General features: G+C 43.3%; 1 protein-coding gene across 34 annotated transcripts in view; it reads right to left on the reverse strand.

The window, feature by feature from the left end:
• Positions 1–18,758, reverse strand: part of cacna1da (calcium channel, voltage-dependent, L type, alpha 1D subunit, a) — a 68,165-nt gene that overhangs the window by 38,630 nt on the left and 10,777 nt on the right. For 16 of the 34 annotated variants that reach the window (XM_058046086.1, XM_058046089.1, XM_058046083.1 and 13 more), the window contains exons 4-14: positions 16,713–16,852; positions 12,923–13,095; positions 12,622–12,774; positions 11,008–11,204; positions 10,595–10,698; positions 7,372–7,541; positions 5,398–5,472; positions 2,573–2,660; positions 2,196–2,222; positions 1,150–1,310; positions 862–1,087 (exon numbers count right to left, since the gene is read on the reverse strand). In XM_058046086.1, the coding sequence (XP_057902069.1) occupies positions 862–1,087; positions 1,150–1,310; positions 2,196–2,222; positions 2,573–2,660; positions 5,398–5,472; positions 7,372–7,541; positions 10,595–10,698; positions 11,008–11,204; positions 12,622–12,774; positions 12,923–13,095; positions 16,713–16,852 (1,514 nt within the window). The remainder of the gene's footprint in view (positions 1–861; positions 1,088–1,149; positions 1,311–2,195; positions 2,223–2,572; positions 2,661–5,397; positions 5,473–7,371; positions 7,542–10,594; positions 10,699–11,007; positions 11,205–12,621; positions 12,775–12,922; positions 13,096–16,712; positions 16,853–18,758) is intronic. The other 18 variants (XM_058046097.1, XM_058046078.1, XM_058046077.1 and 15 more) reach the window with 3 other exon arrangements.

Below are 18,758 nucleotides of genomic sequence, written 5' to 3' on the forward strand. Positions count from 1 at the left end.
TGAACATCTTCCAGCAAAAATGAAACGATGCAACTTTGTATCGTGGTATCGTGCTTGGGCAAGATCAGCACTGGGATCAGCTCCTCTCCCCTCTCCCCTGGTGCAAGTCCTGTGTTGATGTTGTAAGTGTCCTTTTTTTTCCTCCCCCCCTCCTCCTGTTGTTTCCTTTCCTCTACCCCTCCATCGGCCAGTCATCCTGTCCTGTCTACCCCCCGTTTTATGGGGGGTAAAATCTCATTTGTCTTTATTCATTCATTCACTCATTTTCTACCGCTTTTCCTCATGAGGGTCGCGGGGGATGCTGGAGCCTATCCCAGCTGTCTTAGGGCGAGAGGCGGGGTACACCCTGGGACTGGTGGACAGCCAATCACAGGGCACATATAGACAAACAACCATTCACACTCACATTCATATGTATGTAAATCATAGTAAAGGCTGATTCTGATTATGGAGTTAGTTACACAGCATTAAAAGTTGACTTCCTGTTCAGTGCAAAGTAAGCTTCAAAAAGGGGCGTGTCTAGACGGAGCCATGCTTGGACTCACCTTCATCTACAGATGGTTTCCAATACACCTACCACCAAAATTTGGTTGATTTGTGTTGCTGTTTGTGGTTTGGTTGACTTTTTGGCCAACATTGGTATCTGTACTTGGGAGTACTTTGTGACTCCTGACTTTGGCTATTTGTAGTACTTTGTTTTGTGTATTTCTTGACCATTTTTCCACTCAGTTTTACTCTTTTTGACGATAAACTATTTTTGTGTGTCTGCTTTGGGGTCCGATTCATCCAACTAAAACATCATATGAACATAATATGAAAACAGTAGCTACTAAATGGATGGGCTGATGTTGGGGTTTTTACCGTGTGACCTTGAAAATTCTCAGCAGGCGAACGCAGCGGAACACGGAGATGCCGAGGGGCGACATGATCTCCAGCTCCACCAGGATGGTCTCTGTGATTCCTCCACACACCACAAAGCAGTCAAAGCGGTTGAAGAGCGACACAAAGTAGGCCTGCAGGCCCAGGCTGTACATCTTCACCAACATCTCGCACGTGAACAGCGCTAACAGCACCTTGTTGGCCACATCTGGAAGCACCAAAGCAGACATGAAGCTGCAACGTGCAGATGCACGGCCATGTTGTGCATACCCTGCACTTGCGTCAGCCACAAGGGTTGGTTATAGTGCTCTGACGATATGGTGAGCGTGTTGAGGAAAACCAAGATGATGACCAGCCAGTAGAAAGGCACCGATTTGACAGCCAACCGGCACTTCCTGCGGCAGAACCTGTTCCAGCGGCGCCAGCGCCGACTGCGGGGAGTAGAGAGGTCTGCGTTACAACTGCATGCCCCTCCTTTTTATGTGCATGTGTATGACTTTTGAACATTAGAGCCCTCCAGACATGAAATAACAGCCCTATAGTCACATTTACACTCCTATTACCCAATACAGTACTGCAGATATACTGTAACCAGTGAAAGTAAGACATGCTAACATGTTAGCAGTCTCTTGTTCTTTTCTGGGCATTCGAATGTTTGGACAAGAAGGAACAGAATTTGCTTAATATGCATATTTTCCTACGAATAAGGCATAATCAACCACAAAACTGCCATCATTTATGAATGAATGTTTGAAAAATGTGGTGCTGCAACGGTGATGTAGCGAGGGACCAATTTAGGACACCTTGTAGCAAGACATGCTGGACATCAAAAGACATTCATTCATTCATTCGTTTTCTACCGAGGTCGCGGGGGTGCTGGAGCCTATCCCAGCTTCGGGTCTTCGGGCGAGAGGCGGGGTACACCCTGGACTGGTCGCCAGCCAATCACAGGGCACATATAGACAAACAACCATTCACACTCACATTCATACCTATGGACAATTATGGACAAGTCGCTAATTAACCTAGCATGTTTTTGGAATGTGGGAGGAAACCGGAGTACCCGGAGAAAACCCACGCATGCACGGGGAGAACATGCAAACTCCACACAGAGATGGCCGAGGGTGGAATTGAACCCTTGTCTCCTAGCTGTGAGGTCTGCGCGCTAACCACTAGACCGCTGTCCCACCCTCATCAAAAGACAATGTAATACAAATACAGTAGAATAAAAAGACATTATAATAAAAATATATAATGAAAAGACATTATAATAGAGCTGAGTGCGTCATTCCTTCATCATGCCAACATATACTAACCTGAACTTTGACTTGGAAATTTTTTGACTGTGAAAGAAAGAAAAGAAGAAAGAAAGAATGAAAGAAAGGAGTGAAGGTTCACAGATGACAGGTTAAACAGGTGTTAAAGATTCATGTAAAGCGGTCAAAAGAGTGCAAATGAGCCGTTTTAAGGCAAGAAGAAGTTGAGAAGGTCAGCTCACCAAAGTCACATGAAAATTTTACTTCTACTCGTAAAGGGTGCAAATACATCCCTGACATAGTGTACATATTGGCTATTAACCCAAACAATATACTTCATCTGGATTTTGGCTCCCCCTTCCACGGCTAACCATGGTCGTGTTATGACAACAACGTCTCCAAAGAAAGAAATGTGCTGCCTCGCGCCACATGCTCACCACAGTGGTCCGCAGCATGGCGTCTTCTCATCCTCCCCGTTTTGGTTCTCGGTGTTGACAGACTCTGTTTCGCTGGCTGGAGCGCTCGCTGTAGACGTTAAAAGAGGGGACGTTAAAAGGCAGGAAACAAGTCAAAGAAAGATTCTTTTCTGTTTCTGTTCCATGATATGTTCAATATAAACTCATCATGCTGATGATTATGTAGGACAGCTAGTTCTAGTACAATATGTAGTACAGTGTGTCTGCGATTATGATGTAGGCTAGTTCTAGTACAATATGTAGTACACTGTGTCTGCAATTATGATGTAGGGCAGCTAGTTCTAGTACAATATGTAGTACACTGTGTCTGCGATTATGATGTAGGACAGCTAGTTCTAGTACAATATGTAGTACACTGTGTCTGCGATTATGATGTAGGACAGCTAGTTCTAGTACAATATGTACACTACGTCTGGGATGATGATGTAGGACAGCTAGTTCTAGTACAATATGTACACTACGTCTGGGATGATGATGTAGGACAGCTAGCTCGAGTACAATATATCTGGGATGACGATGTAGGACAGCTAGTTCTAGTACAATATGTACACTATGTCTGGGATGAGAATGTAGGACAGCTAGTTCTAGTACAATATGTACACTATGTCTGGGATGATGATGTAGGACAGGTACGTAGTTCTAGTACAGTACGTACACTATGCCTGGGATGATGATGTAGGACAGCTAGTTCTAGTACAATATATCTGGGATGATGATGTAGGACAGCTAGTTCTAGTACAGTATGTACACTATGTCTGGGACGATGATGTAGGACAGCTAGTTCTAGTACAATATGTACACTATGTCTGGGATTATGATGTAGGACAGGTACGTAGTTCTAGTACAGTACGTACACTATGTCTGGGATGATGTAGGACAGCTAGTTCTAGTACAGTACATACACTATGTCTGGGATGACGACGTAGGACAGCTAGCTCTAGTACAGTACATACACTATGTCTGGGATGACGACGTAGGACAGCTAGTTCTAGTACAATATGTACACTATGTCTGGGATTATGATGTAGGACAGGTACATAGTTCTAGTATAGTATGTACACTATGTCTGACGATGTAGAACAGCTAGTTTTCATACAATATGTACACTATGTCTGGGATGACGACGTAGGACAGATAGTTCTAGTACAATATATACACTATGTCTGGGATTATGATGTAGGACAGCTAGTTCTAGTACAGTACGTACACTATGTCTGGGATGATGATGTAGGACAGCTAGTTCTAGTACAGTATGTTCTAGTGCTAGTACAATATATCTGGGATGATGATGTAGGACATCTAGTTCTAGTACAATATATCTGGGATGATGATGTGGGACAGCTAGTTCTAGTACAACATATATGGGATGATGATGTAGGACAGCTAGTTCTAGTACAGTACGTACACCATGTCTGGGATGATGATGTAGGACAGCTAGTTCTAGTACAATATGTACACTATGTCTGGAGGAAAATGAGCTACTTTTATCTTTTAAATACTTTTTAATACTTTTTTTTTTAAATACCCGTCTTCCTCAGAAATTTAATGTTTCCATGTGAGTCCTGAGGAAGTTATGTCAGGCCATTAAGGAGAAAAAAGGAGCGTTTGATTTGCGCCTCTATCATTGGAGGCTTTTTAACGATTGGTTATCGCAGCTCAGACGTCAGGAGGTTCGCCACCAGCTGCTTATAATGATCTGCCTTGTAATGCTAAAGTCTATTTCTGCTACCGTTCATGAAATGTCACTACATGCATGTATTTTTTCCACTTCGAAGAGAGAGTTCTGCAAATAAAAACACAACATTTGATGTGAAAACTCTACACGTATGAAAATGAATGTACTGGAATGTGCAGATAGGCTTTTAGATAGAAATGCTTGCTTGGAGACATACTCTACCTTCTGATCAATGACCCTTCTTCTGCATAAAGTTCCTATTTTCACCCAAAACTGTATCTTACTGTACTTATTTTGTTTTTATCCGTGACCTAAACCAAGAAAAAACGTTTGTTGCGGAAGCATTTTGCTTGTAGACCAGTGTTATTGTGCACCCTTAATACCCTGTAAATAATTTATGATGACTATACCAGTAGTCCTGGAGGACACAGGCCGTAAGAAGAAGATAAATACTCGCCTCACAGTAGTGTGGATGAGGTGTCTTGTGAGGCAGCCGTGTGTGTGTGTGTGTTTGTGTGTGTGTGTGTGTACATTTGTACGGTTGCTCAGCTTATGTGGATGTGTTTCCTTTGATTCCCAAGTGGAGGCAAAGCTGTCAGGCCTGCAGATAGTGCTGAGTGCTGGAGGTGCGGGAGCGTGAGTATCTGGGTTTAGCCTGGTTTCCGACACTGATGCTGTGAGCCCCCCGCCTCCCAAATAGGACGGGGAAGGAAGGAACCGGGGCGGTGATATCAAAGCATGTGTTTCTATTCAGTCTCGTGATGAGACACCCTTTGTATATTAGTGGAGGAGGTCAACAAAAACTGTGACACAAGGGGTGAACACATTCATGATTCATAATGAAGACGTGATGATGCATTACACACACACACACACACAGATCTGTCTGATATTATATTTTGCTTTGTTAGTGACAGAATTTTTGTTGTCTGAAATTAACTGCACCTCACCTGTGTATACATCCACCAATTGGATAAAAAGCTTCACTACATATCCTAAAATAAACACCGTGGCCGTCTCCAACCATGCCATTTTAGTTGCATCAACCAACAAAACAGGAAGTGACACAAAAGCAGCAAAGAAGGAGGGAAAAGCACAGGATTTACTGTACCATGAGTGTCGGACGACTGGCTGAACCACCCAAACCTTCCTCTCTTCTTCTCAGTTAGGTCAGCCAGAGTCACTCCTTCATGTGCAATGCATGCAAGCCCATGCATTCAGACACAACGGCACAGCAGAGGACATGGTTGGGGAGGAGAATGGGCTGCTATCAAAATGGGGTCAAGAGCAGACAAGCAGCACAGGACAACAATAGTATTCCAAAAATATCAAGGAATCCAACAATGACAAGGAGTAGAAGGTGGAGGAGGAGGTGGTAGGAGAAATCATGGGAAGGGGTCGCTGTCGAGGCGCCAACAGGAGAGGCAGTGTTGTGCTTGACCGAGTTTGAAAGAAGACGTTCATTTTTCCAACAACCTTGAACTGAACGTAACATCTTTGTAAATAAAGAACTTCAATGTTGACTTGTTCGAATTATGCGAGACTCAGCGCCAGCGTGTAGGTCCACTTAGTACCTGAGCAGAGATATCTATACTATACTATTTAGGCCAACTTAGTACCTGGCAGAAATATCTGTACTATACTGTTTAGGTCCACTTAGTACCTAAACAGGGATACCTGTACTATACGGTTTAGGTCCAATTATTACCTGATCAGAGATATCTAAACTATACTATTTAGGTCCATTTAGTACCTGAGCAGAGATTTCTGCGCTATACAGTTTAGGTCCACTTAGTACCTGGCAGAGATACCTGTACTATACTGTTTGGGTCCACTTAGTACCTGAGCAGCAATATCTGTACTATACTGTTTAGGTTCACTTAGTACCCGGCACAGATACTTGTACTATACTGTTTGGGTCCACTTAGTACTGGAGAAGCGATATCTGTACTATACTGTTTAGGTCCACTTAGTACCTGATCAAAGATATCTGCACTATACTGTTTAGGCCAACTTAGTACTTGGCACAGATACCTGTACTATACTGTTTAGGTCCACTTAGTACCTGGCAGAGATACATGTACTATACTGTTTAGGTCCACTTAGTACCTGAGCAGGGATACCTGTACTATACTGTTTGGGTCCACTTAGTACCTGAGCAGGGATACCTGTACTATACTGTTTAGGTCCAATTAGTACCTGAGCAGAGATATCTGTACTATACTGTTTAGTCCAACTTAGTACCTGGCAGAGATACCTGTACTATAGTATTTAGGTCCACTTAGTACCTGGTAGAGATACCTGTACTATACTGTTTGGGTCCACTTAGTACCTGATTAGAGATATCTGTACTATACTGTTTAGACCAACTTAGTACGCAATCAGAGCAATCTGCACTATACTGTTTAGGCCAACTTAGTACCAGGCAGAGATACCTGTACTATACTGTTTCGGTCCACTTCGTACCTGAGCAGGGATACCTGTACTATACTGTTTCGGTCCACTTCGTACCTGAGCAGGGATACCTGTACTATACTGTTTAGGTCCATTTACTTCCTGAGCAGGGATATCTGTACTATACTGTTTAGGTCCACTTAGTACCTGAGTGTAACAACCAGCACTTCCATGGCACCTTTTTTTGTCGAGCAACTGTTTTGTTTTTCGTCCAACTGTGGCGATGCTTACACAGAAAACAACAAGACGCCAGACGTCCTAGCAGGATGACGACGCAGCTCCTGGGGCTGCCATGTAAATCACACAAACAAACGCGAGCTACTGTACTTCCTCACTTTGAAGAATTTTGGATGACCTTTAAATGGAAGGGTAGTTTATGATTGACGAGGGAATGAGCAGAAAGTTGAAGGTGAATGAGTTTGTGCTTCATATGCGCCGCTTATATAAAGAGGATTTGGATTAAGACTTTTTTTTTTTCTCTACTGCTCGGGTTTTTTTCCCCTTCTCAGCTGAACTCCAGCGGTGGTCGCGATGTGCTCCACTTTCGTGGCTGACATGCATTAAAAAGAGGGGAGATTTCTTTGGGCATTAGAGGGTGAAAGTGAAAGTGCTGAATGTAGAATACGCTTACGGTTGCGTTTACACTCCTCGTCCGCCTCGTCCTCGTTGTCAGGGTCGATGTCTTCAGCCTGAGTGATCCAGTCCAGGTACCCCTTCAGGTCCTCCTCAAGCTGCTGCTTCTCACGCAGCTTCTGGAAGTCTCCACGAGCTTTGGCCTTCTCTCTCTCCTTGGAGAACTCTCTGGGTTTAGGTGGAAGCACAAGGAGACAAAGCATGCAAAGACGTACATAGACAGAAGCACCTCGGTGAGCAAAACGTTGCCTTAGATGAGGAGGACTGCACAACAAGCACATTTGCACACCACAATGGAAACAAGCTTTTTTTTTTTTAGCAATCAACCATCGTCATTAAGAGGATGCCAAGCAAGACATTGTGCATAATTTCTCCCATCAAGCAATCCCAAGCTTTAAAGTCTGTTTTTCTCCTCCTCGGCCACTGGAGGGAGATGTAGACCTTGGAAGGAGAGCCCGGTACTATATTTAGATCCCTCCAGCAGCAGTGCCAACATCCTCATCATAAAGAGGAGGCAATTTAGGGAGACAGATGCTTTGAAGAGTCAAGCAACATTGGCGTAGATCTACGTTTATAGATGACATCAACAAGTGCAGAAGATGGCGCTGTGAAGGAGATTTGAAATGAATCGTAAAAGGAAAGATGTCATGCACAGATGGCTGATTGCTCAATCAAGATGCTTACAAGAGATGATGATTTTGTTAACTTGGCTTTACTGGCTCAATTCCTTCACTACTCTAAGAAGTCCATCCTCAAAAGACAACTGGGGTTTGCTAGCTTGTGGAGCGCGCAAGCGAGAAGGAAGTGGAAAGCGAGGAATAAGATGAGGTTAAGACGGCTTGAATGCGATGGGAGGAGGAGGAAACGCTCACTCTGCAGCTGCCAAGAAAAGGACGTCATAGTGTGACGCCAGCGCGGGCTCGGAGGCCGACACTGAAGAAATACATCACATGGACAAAAGTATTGGGACAACACTTGCACACGCTTTGTCCCCGCAATCACAATTGAGTGCCGAGTGTGTAATTCCTGAGTAAACGGAATACAAACAGAGTGCAAACTAGTCTTTACACTTTTCAGGCCTGCCATAAAGCTATCAATAAATACCACGTATTGCCACCATACACTGCAAGATGAGGCAAAGCCAAAATGCCTGCACATGTAAATAGAGGTGATGTACCGTGTACAAGCCCTGGTAAATACAGGTGATCTACCGTATAGAAAGCCTGGTATAGACGTGATCTACCGTATAGAAACCCTGGTAAATAGAGGTAATCTACCATATGGAAACCCTGGTAAATAGAGGTAATCTACCGTATACAAGCTCTGGTAAATAGAGATGATCTACCATATAGAAAGCCTGGTATAGAGGTGATCTACCGTATGGAAAGCCTGGTAAATAGAGGTAAAATACCATGTAGAAAACCTGGTAAATAGAGGTAAACTACCGTATAGAAACCCCGGTATAGAGGTGATGTACTGTATGGAAACTGGTAAATAGAGGTAATCTACCGTGTAGAAAGCCTGGTAAATAGAGGTAAACTACTGTATAGAAAGCCTGGTAAATAGAGGTGATCTACCGTATAGAAAGCCTGGTATAGAGGTGATCTACTGTATGGAAACTCTGGTAAATAGAGGTAATCTACCATATAGAAAGCCTGGTATAGAGGTGATCTACCCTATGGAAACCCTGGTAAATAAAGGTGATCTACCGTATGGAAACCCTGGTAAATAGAGGTAATCTACCGTTTACAAGGCCTGGTAAACAGAGGTAATCTACCATATAGAAACCCTGGTAAATAGAGGTGATCTACCCTATGGAAACCCTGGTAAATAGAGGTAATCTACCGTTTACAAGCCCTGGTAAACAGAGGTAATCTACCATATAGAAACCCTGGTAAATAGAGGTGATCTACCCTATGGAAACCCTGGTAAATAGAGGTAATTTACCATATAGAAAGCCTGGTAAATAGAGATGATCTACCGTATGGAAAGCCTGGTAAATAGAGGTGATCTACCGCATGGAAACCCTGGTAAATAGAGGTAATTTACCATATAGAAAGCCTGGTAAATAGAGGTGATCTACCATATGGAAACACTGGTAAATAAAGGTAATCTTGTATGGAAACCCTGGTAAATAGAGGTAATCTACTGTATCAAAAGCCTGGTAAATAGAGGTGATCTGCCGTGTCGAGACCCTGGTAAATCAAAGTGAAAAGGGACTCAGTTGCTCATTGACTCAATCAAAGTACTTTGTCATACTTTTGTCCATGTAGTGTAGTACATCAGTCCAGTTTGTACACCATAACTTTAAAGGTCCCATATTATAGTATTTTTTTCAAAGATGGTAATTAAGTAGCGTATTGGAAATGTGCTGAGACCAAGTACTTTAAGTAAGACCTATTGTAGCTTGTGTGTAGCTTTAATGCTAATGAGCTAGCACTATTGTGTACGCCATCCACTGTATGGACGCCATATATCCCATCCAAGCATGTAACACTAAGGAGTGGGACCGGAGAACACGTTAGCATGACTACTGTACATGCGCTACAGTGCTGATGTCACATTCACATTATGAAAGGTTAGCATATTCGTCAACGGAAAGTAAAATGATTAAATTTACACCTACCAGTCTGTAGCTGACTGATGGAGAGGTTTTATTTTAAGATGTGTAGCAAAGCCTTCTTTTTTTTTTTTTTTTTTACAAAGTGGGGGCTCACCTCGCCAAGGGTGAGTCGGAGGCAGCGTAATGTTCACAATGTTTTCCTTGATGATGACAACACGCAACTTTATTTGAGCGTTTCCTGTCTCACTAGCGAAGGGGAGGATAGATTTTTCCCACGTTTGGGGGACACATTACAGTGAGAACATCATGACAAAGCCCATTTAGCATAATAAGGGACCCTTAAATCACCTAAGTTGAATCAATTAGAAGATGTTTTTAACACGGAGCAACCCACAGCAAACACTGCAAAGAAAATGCCACTGCACACGTTTGTTGCCTCTTACCCACTAAGCACACCTAAGACCAGGTTTAGCACAAAAAAGGAGCCGAGTATGATGAGGCTAACAAAATAAATCCAAGGTGTTTCCCATCCTATGGCGTCGTTGACCTACGGGAGCCAGAAGCAGCCAATGAACAGACACAAACAGAAAGGACAGAGACCACCCGAACCTGCACTCAAGCGGAGGGCCTCTGTCGACAACGAGGAGAAAGTACTTACCCGCTCAACACACCCAAAACCAGGTTAAGAACAAAAAAGGAGCCGAAGATCACAAGACTGACAAAGTACACCCATGGAAGCTCAAAGCCCATAGCATCGTTCATCTGGAGGAGCGTGCGTTAACGCAGAACAGGAGAGGAGGGGTAAGAAAGAAGGAGTGAAGAGAGAAGAAATCATGAAGTAAGATATTCATAAAAAGAAACAGCAAAAAGTATGTAGTATGGACACACACGGCACGGTTAGTTGTCAATCATATTTAGCCAGTCAATCACACCGGCTGCCTCGGGAAACGATCAACAGCCTCATCAACACAATGTCACACTGCCACGCGTGTGATGCGAGCAGACGTTTGGGCTGAAGGCGTGTGCCAGTCAACGAGGCAGGTCGGCGCCACACGGGGATGGGGGACTCACCCAGTACAGCACGTCCGTCCAGCCTTCCATGGTGATGCACTGGAACACCGTCAGCATGGCAAACAGGAAGTTGTCAAAGTTGGTGATGCCGCCGTTGGGGCCTTGCCAGCCTTCTCTGCACTCGGTGCCGTTGATGGGGCATTGCCGCCCGTGCCCTGAGATCGCACATGGAGCGGGATCCTCCTCTGCTAGCATTTCTTCATAAGACGTGAAACATAAATACAACAACATCATATTGAAGGCATACATTTGGTGCATAAAATACACATAAGGCCAGTTAACATCTACATAAATTAAAATATGAGCTGGAAACCTCATATTACAAATATAAATATGGCCAGAAATATTTCAATAATGAACAAAACAAAATTTGTTCTCAATCAGAAATCACTCCACACTCTTTATTGCTCTCTGGTTCTACCATATCTTACTTATTGTGTGGAAATATGGGCCAATAACTATAAAAGCAATCTTCACTTAATTCATAATGCCGCCTACAGAGAACATACTGACTCCTTATTTCTAAAATCACAAATACTTCAACTTGCTGATATAGTTCATCTTCAAACAGCCAAGAACTAAATTGGAATCACTTATATGCTAGGTCTACGTTAAAAAGCCATAGCATTTCAGTATGTGGAATCAAACTATGGAATGGATTGAGTAAGGACCTCAGACAATGCACAACGAAAAAAAACAACGAAAAAAAAATAAATAAACTTAAACTATATTAGGAAAGCAGGAAGTGAACAAATGCAACAGTTACTGATTGTAAAAGTACCAGATGGAGGGGTAGGATTTAATAAGCTTTGCTTCTTCCTACTCCTTTTGGACATGTGGAACTGTGAACTGATTATGTGATGCACTCAATTGTAATGCATGTTCAAATGAAATAAAACCATTACCATTACCATTACCAGGGGTCTCAAACATGCGGCCCGCGGGCCAAATGTGGCCCGCAGGACACTAGTTTGAGGCCCCTGCCTTGATATGAAAGTTTAATGTTAGTGCGGCCCGCGCAAGTTTGATATGGACCCAGAAAAAATTATTACGTTTGATTAATGTTCATGTTAAAGGTTAAATAACTGTTAATAGTTATCCTCCCTATCCGTGTGGAAGTGGTAAGTTTTTGGCTATTTAATTTTAAAGGAAATAACTTGAAGGCTACCGTTTAGGTCGCTAGCTCTCTAGTTTGCGAGTTAGCATGTGTCTCAAGACCCTGCAGTTGCGCAATATGTTGTAAATAAAAAGAGTATAAATGTGACTATAGTCGTGTTTGTCATGTCTACAGGGCTCTAATAAAGCTTTGTTAATTTTAATCTGAAAAAAAATATTTGTCTACCCACCAACTATATGTGGTTTCTTAAGTTTTTATTATTTGCCGTTTTATTATTATTATTATATTTATTTATTTATTACTTTTGTTTTGTTTTTGTTTTATTACTTTTTTGGAAAACCTGATGCGGCCCAGTCTCGGCCAGACCCTAGCTCAGTGGCCCCCAAGTAAATTGAGTTTGAGACCCCTGCCATTACCATATGATACAATTCAAAAACCATTTCATACCATTCCATACAGTGTACACGTTAACAGAAGAAAACAACGTTCATACATACCTGAGCCAGGAAGATAGCAGGTGGCGTGCATTTTCCCGATGAAAAGCTCCAGGCCGATAATAGCATAGATGATGATGACAAACAAGACCAGGAGGGCGATATGAAGGAGAGGGACCATGGCTTTAATGATGGAGTTCAACACCACTTGTAAACCTGAGCAAGGAGAAACATGAACATATAGAATAATGTGCTTGTCAAACTCAACCGCATCAGAATTTTCGAGTTTTGTTACTTTTGCCACATCAAAGCTGATATAATGACATAACCAACACAACACAACACAACACAACGGACTACTTACTGGGTACTCCTGAGACCAGCCGCAGGGGTCGCAGCACACGGAAGGCTCGAAGGGCTTTCACGTCAAATCCGCCGGGCTTCCCACCGTGACCGTGCATGGACGGGTGGTTCTCCTCTCCTTCACCTTCTAACTTCTCATCTTTGGTCAGGATCTCCAAGACCACACTGAAGAGTCTGCCGGTAAGAAGAACACAAAGCCTCACAGACTGACTCGCATCCACACGCTGACTGGACTGATAAGCGCTAAAGACTTTTCATATCAAAACTGGAATCCTACTTGAGAGTAGTCAGTGTACAGCTTGTATGACAGTGGGTAGATGGTATGGGTAACACGGTAGAAAGTATATTATACCTGTGAATATTATCATTCATCAAGGTCATTAGCCACGTTTTTCTGAATGACGTACCAGAAAACAGTGTATACATGAAAAGGAATATTCCAATCTCCTGTCTACATGCACTGCTATAATCACACGGAATATTCAATGCGGTATGCGCAGTAAAACATACACAACATCACGTGATTCATCAAAGATTGCGGACGAGAGTGTGTTGTCCCACGGTTGTTGGGACAGTTGCTATGCTTTTTTTAACGTTCAGTTCTTTTAAAGTTTGTATCAAAAACTAACTTTCCGCAATAGTCCGATGATGACTGCTCACCGCCATTTTCAAAACCTGAGAGACGTCTGCGTGTTACGTCACAGCTGAGCATGCGCTGAAAGAACGCACCCTGACAATTTTCCGATTGAGTGGGTAAAAGACACCTCAATCGGATTGGGGAAAGGAATATTCCATCCCTGTGAATCCGATTATATATTCATTCGGATTGGCACTTTTCTTTCGGAATGAGGTGTATACAAAGGTTACATTCTTTGTTTGCTTACTATATTGGTAATAGCAGTGTAAAAGTGACTATAGGGGTGTTATTTCATGTCGAGAGGGCTCTAATGTTAAAAACCTGGTGGCAAAATGGTAACTCTGTTAAAAATATAGCATTTATAAAATTATAAAATTAAAGTATCATAGCTTCTATTTCCTGTTATTCCTTTAAACAAGAATGACTTGGATGATTGCTGAGGCCAGCATGGAAGGAAGTGTTTTTAACAGCTACCCACAAACAATGCTGACATCACCAGGACACAGTCGGACTCCTGCGTCCTACTACTACTGCACATATGGTGAACAGCCCACGATGCTCGCTTCATGGATTCATGGTTCATGGATACCAACTGGTAATTCCATGCTCATGAAAGTACATCATTGCATGTTTAGGATGATAAAGATAAAGGTTTTCACTGGGGTAGTGATTTTGTTCCTGTGACACTAGAGGACATCGGATACATTAGTCTAAGTGGGCCTTGGGGTTTGGGATTTAGTCCAACTGGTCCAAGTGTTTAATGAGTGGACTTGGAAAAGGCATGGGATCCTGTGGGAAATACTACCGAACCACCTGATTCAAGTGGTCTGTTCCCTGTATGACTGTGTCATAGCTTGATCTGCATTGCCAGTAATCAGTGATAGAGAATTTTTGTTTGTTGAGGGGTTCCGTTTTGTCGGCTGCGGGATTGAGTCCCTGGTTTTGACTTCACGGAGCCATAACCTGCAACTCTCACTGGATCGGTTCACAGCTGAGTGTGAAGCGGCCGAGATGAGAATCAGGACCTCCAAGTCCGAGTTCATGGTTCCCTCCTGGAAAAGGGTGGAGTGCTGTTTCAGGCTCAGGGATGAGATCCTGTCCCAAGTGTAGGAGTTGATGTTGAGTTGAGAAGATGGAACATGGAAAGATGGACAGGTGGATTGGTGCATGGGTCCGTTGTGGTGAAGAGGGAGCTGAGTCAAAAGGCATGAGCTGTGGGTAGTGACCCCAAGGACGACATAGCGGGTGCAGGCGGCTGTAGGGACTCGAAGTAGAAATGCTCCTCCTCCACAGCCCTGAAAGCGCTTTGATGACGCAGCATCAGGAGCAACCGGGGGTTGACTATCTTTCCCAAGGATACTTCCATATAATCAAAGCAACTTAAGGTTGGAATATGACCACTCCATCACCTGAGCCATCCCAGGCCTGGGAACGCCTCGGCATCAACTAATGGAGCTGGACAAAGTAAACAAAGAGAGAAAGTCTGGGATTCCCTACCTAGTCTAAAGTGGGCCTTGAGTCTCACATCCAATAGGTCAGTGTCTGAAACTGAAGCACGCATCATGCAAAAAAAAAAGTACAAAAAAGCTGAAATCAGCAGCTCCTACCCTCAGTCAGACATGAGAGAACATCGTGCAGCCATGACATGAAAAGTTGTGGACTACAAGTGGAGAATGGAGCTGCCTGCTGGGGGCTGAAGGATGCTCTTAGAAGCCCAGACTTCTCCGGTTTCAGTGAGTCACTAAGACGGCTGCTTTGTTACTCAGCCACCCAAGCAAATCATCCTTCACATATTGACACCTTTATGATGGAAGTAGCTACTCGTAGCAACTTTCATTTTCTATCCCACTTACCCTGTTAGGGCCGCGTGAAAGCCGGACTCGATCTCAGCTGAATCCAATGGAGTGATAGAGGTATACTGTATGTATATGTATATTTATCACATACTACAGTATTAATTGGCCCTGTACCCTAGAAACCGCCCATAAATGATACGGGAAAAGGCCAAAATGATACTGTGTCAAAGCCCAGGGCAGTGATACTGATAAAATATAGAGTTTAACCATGTCCAGTATCAGCCCCCGTAGCTGTCCACTCAGAGCGTGCTGCTCTGGTATCGTACCCGTGAAACAACCAATCAGAGAACAGCGCACGAGCGTGAACACATACTATAAATATTCCTAGTGCTTCTCCAGTCACCAAAAAACCCAAACTTGATTAATGGAACTTTAATTGTCAGACATTGATAAGATAAGACTGTTGATAAAATATTATTGTTGAAATATTTTTGCAATTATTGTGTTTACACTGTTTAGATATAATACATGTAATAAACTGAACATTTTCTGGAAACAAAATGGTCTTTTGATTAAATAGTACTTGATAATAAGCTCATGATTAAATAGTACCTTCGGTCTCGGGCTGATACCGACACTTGGGGGCATGATACCTGGCCTGATACCAGACAAACCATGTGATAACCTATAAATATGTATTTGCATATATATATATATATATATATATATATATATATATATATATATATACTATATGCATGCTGATGTTTCTAACAGGCTGCGCCATTTTCCCTGTGTCACTGCAACCAATGAGTGGGCACACTTGGCGGCAAAGCGTACATCTTCGCATGAGAGTGCACGCCACATCAAGCCGGCACGCGGCACACAGACAGGATGTGACCCAGCTACCCACTGGACTGTGCACACTGGAGGACAGCTGGTCACAAGGCAAGATGGATGCAGGGGAAAGATGAAGACGGCAAAGTAAAAGTGGGCGTCGTGTCGGCCCGGTGAGGACAAAGCCTACATTTGTGGGGAAAGGAAGATGAACAACGCAGAATGGGAGACAGCGAGCCAAATGGAGTACATGGAAGGGAGAGATGGGAGGGAGTATATGGAGGGATGGTGACTCATTCCATCTCTGATGTATTCTCTCTGTCTTTTCTGGGTCATACGTTGTGGGCGTGTGAGGGTCTCTATTAGCACTTGGCCACTGGGAGCAGAGGCTTAAGCGTCTTTAACTTTCACACATGCAGCCTCTCTGGCTGTAAGCTCCAACTGCTAAAGTGCAAATCCTCACATTGTTGAGTCAGCACATGATGCCGTAAGGACACAGGTAAATAAAGCCCGACGCTCACCCGATGACCACGATGACGAAATCCAGCATGTTCCATCCGTTTCTCACGTAGGCATTCTGATGCATCACCAAACCGTAAGCGATAATCTTCAGAAAGGTCTCGATTGTGAAAATGATGAGGAAGGCATACTCCACTGTCTCCTGCAAACACACAAAGATACATAAACATGTCAACATAGTTTGTCATCTTTTCCAGAGAAATTGCATTTCTATGTCTGACCTGCATGGTTTATCATGACTTCATTATGATTTCTGGAAATGAATAAAGTATCTATGGTTTGTACTCCAAATGCTGAGGAAGACGTGCTAGTGTACGTGTAGTCCATGAATGTAGCATTTACAGTGGGAAGGGAACTGCAGGAGTCTGTTAAAGAATGAGCTCTGTCCCTGTACTGGAAATGAACAGGAATGAACAGGAATGGAGACAGGACGGTGCCCTGGGGTGCCCCTACAACTGACCACAGCATCAGACGGGGATCTCCTCAGGTCTTCTTACCCTAGCTACTACTTAGCTAGTAAGTAGCTGTAAGTAATTCATCAGTGTCCTAAGTGTGTTTATTTCCTGTAGGTCAGCGGTTGTTTGTGTAGCATTATAGAGTGTGCATACAGGGAGCGTCTTACCTGCATACATGCAAATGACAAGCTCAACCATATCTGGAGTTGCTAATTATAGCCTTTGAACCTAAGTTAGCACTCTTTGAGTTCGTCCATAGTAAATTAGGGGTCTCCAACCAGTAGCTGGTGATCTACCAGTAGTTCCTAACCAGCTCTCCTAAGGCTTTATTCATTTGTCATCTCCTATACACACTAAATTAGAAAGTGGGGTTCTGGAAGTACTTGGGAGAGTGGGCATACCACTCTCACATCAGTGTCCCAAGTGTGTTTATTTCCGGTAGGTCAGCGGTTGTTTGTGTAGCATTATATAGTGTGCATACAGGGAGCGTCTTACATGCAAATGACAAGCCTCACCATATCTGGAGTTGCTAATAATAGCTTTTGAACCTAAGTTAACACTCTTTGAGTTCATCCATAGTAAATCAGGGGTCTCCAACCAGTAGCTGGTGATCTACCAGTAGTTCCTAACCAGCACTCCTAAGGCTTTATTCATTTATTGTCATCTCCTATACACACTAAATTAGAAAGTGGGGTTCCGGAAGTACTTGGGAGAGTGGGCATACCACTCTCACATCAGTGTCCCAAATGTGTTTATTTCCTGTAGGTCAGCGGTTGTTTGTGTAGCATTATATAGTGTGCATACAGGGAGCGTCTTACATGCAAATGACAAGCTCCACCATATCTGGAGTTGCTAATAATAGCTTTTGAACCTAAGTTAGCACTCTTTGAGTTCATCCATAGTAAATCAGGGGTCTCCAATCAGTCCCTGATGATCTACCAGTAGTTCCTAACCAGCACTCCTAAGGGTTTATTCATTTATTGTCATCTCCTATACACACTAAATTAGAAAGTGGGGTTCGGGAAGTACGGGAGAGTGGGCATGGAGTGTATTTTGTAAATCTAGGAGCAACATGTGTACTGTGTGTACTGCATGTGTACTGCATTGTCAGTGTTCTATAGGCACAGCTGTGTCATGCACACAAAAGCCCCGAGCTGTACTCAGCATTTTGCGTCAGTAACAAAGACATCCGTTTGACTTATTGTGGTCTAAGTGCTGGTCATAATGTGCAGTAAACTGTTGGGAAAACCAGCCCTGCGGCACGCTTGCATTTAAGGCATCCACTGAGAACACATTACAGGGGATTCAAGCATTGTTGAGTAGTGTGTTTTGTTGAACATGCTAGTTTTCTTAGCGGACAACAATGAGCCGCGTGTTGAAAATGGCTCACGGGTCACACATTGGACACCCCTGGCTTACACAAATATCCATGTGAACTGTAATAATGCTGACACTATCAGAAAGGACTGTGTAAAGCTTCATTGTAGCACATGTTCAATATAATGGCATCTGATGGCCGTGCCTTGTCAGCTAATGAGCAATAAATGTGCTCATCAGCACATGGATTAGTAAACAGAAAGAGGAGGAGAGGGA

Source organism: Doryrhamphus excisus, chromosome 1, assembly GCF_030265055.1.
Source record: "Doryrhamphus excisus isolate RoL2022-K1 chromosome 1, RoL_Dexc_1.0, whole genome shotgun sequence".
In the NCBI taxonomy this organism is placed as follows: domain Eukaryota; kingdom Metazoa; phylum Chordata; class Actinopteri; order Syngnathiformes; family Syngnathidae; genus Doryrhamphus; species Doryrhamphus excisus.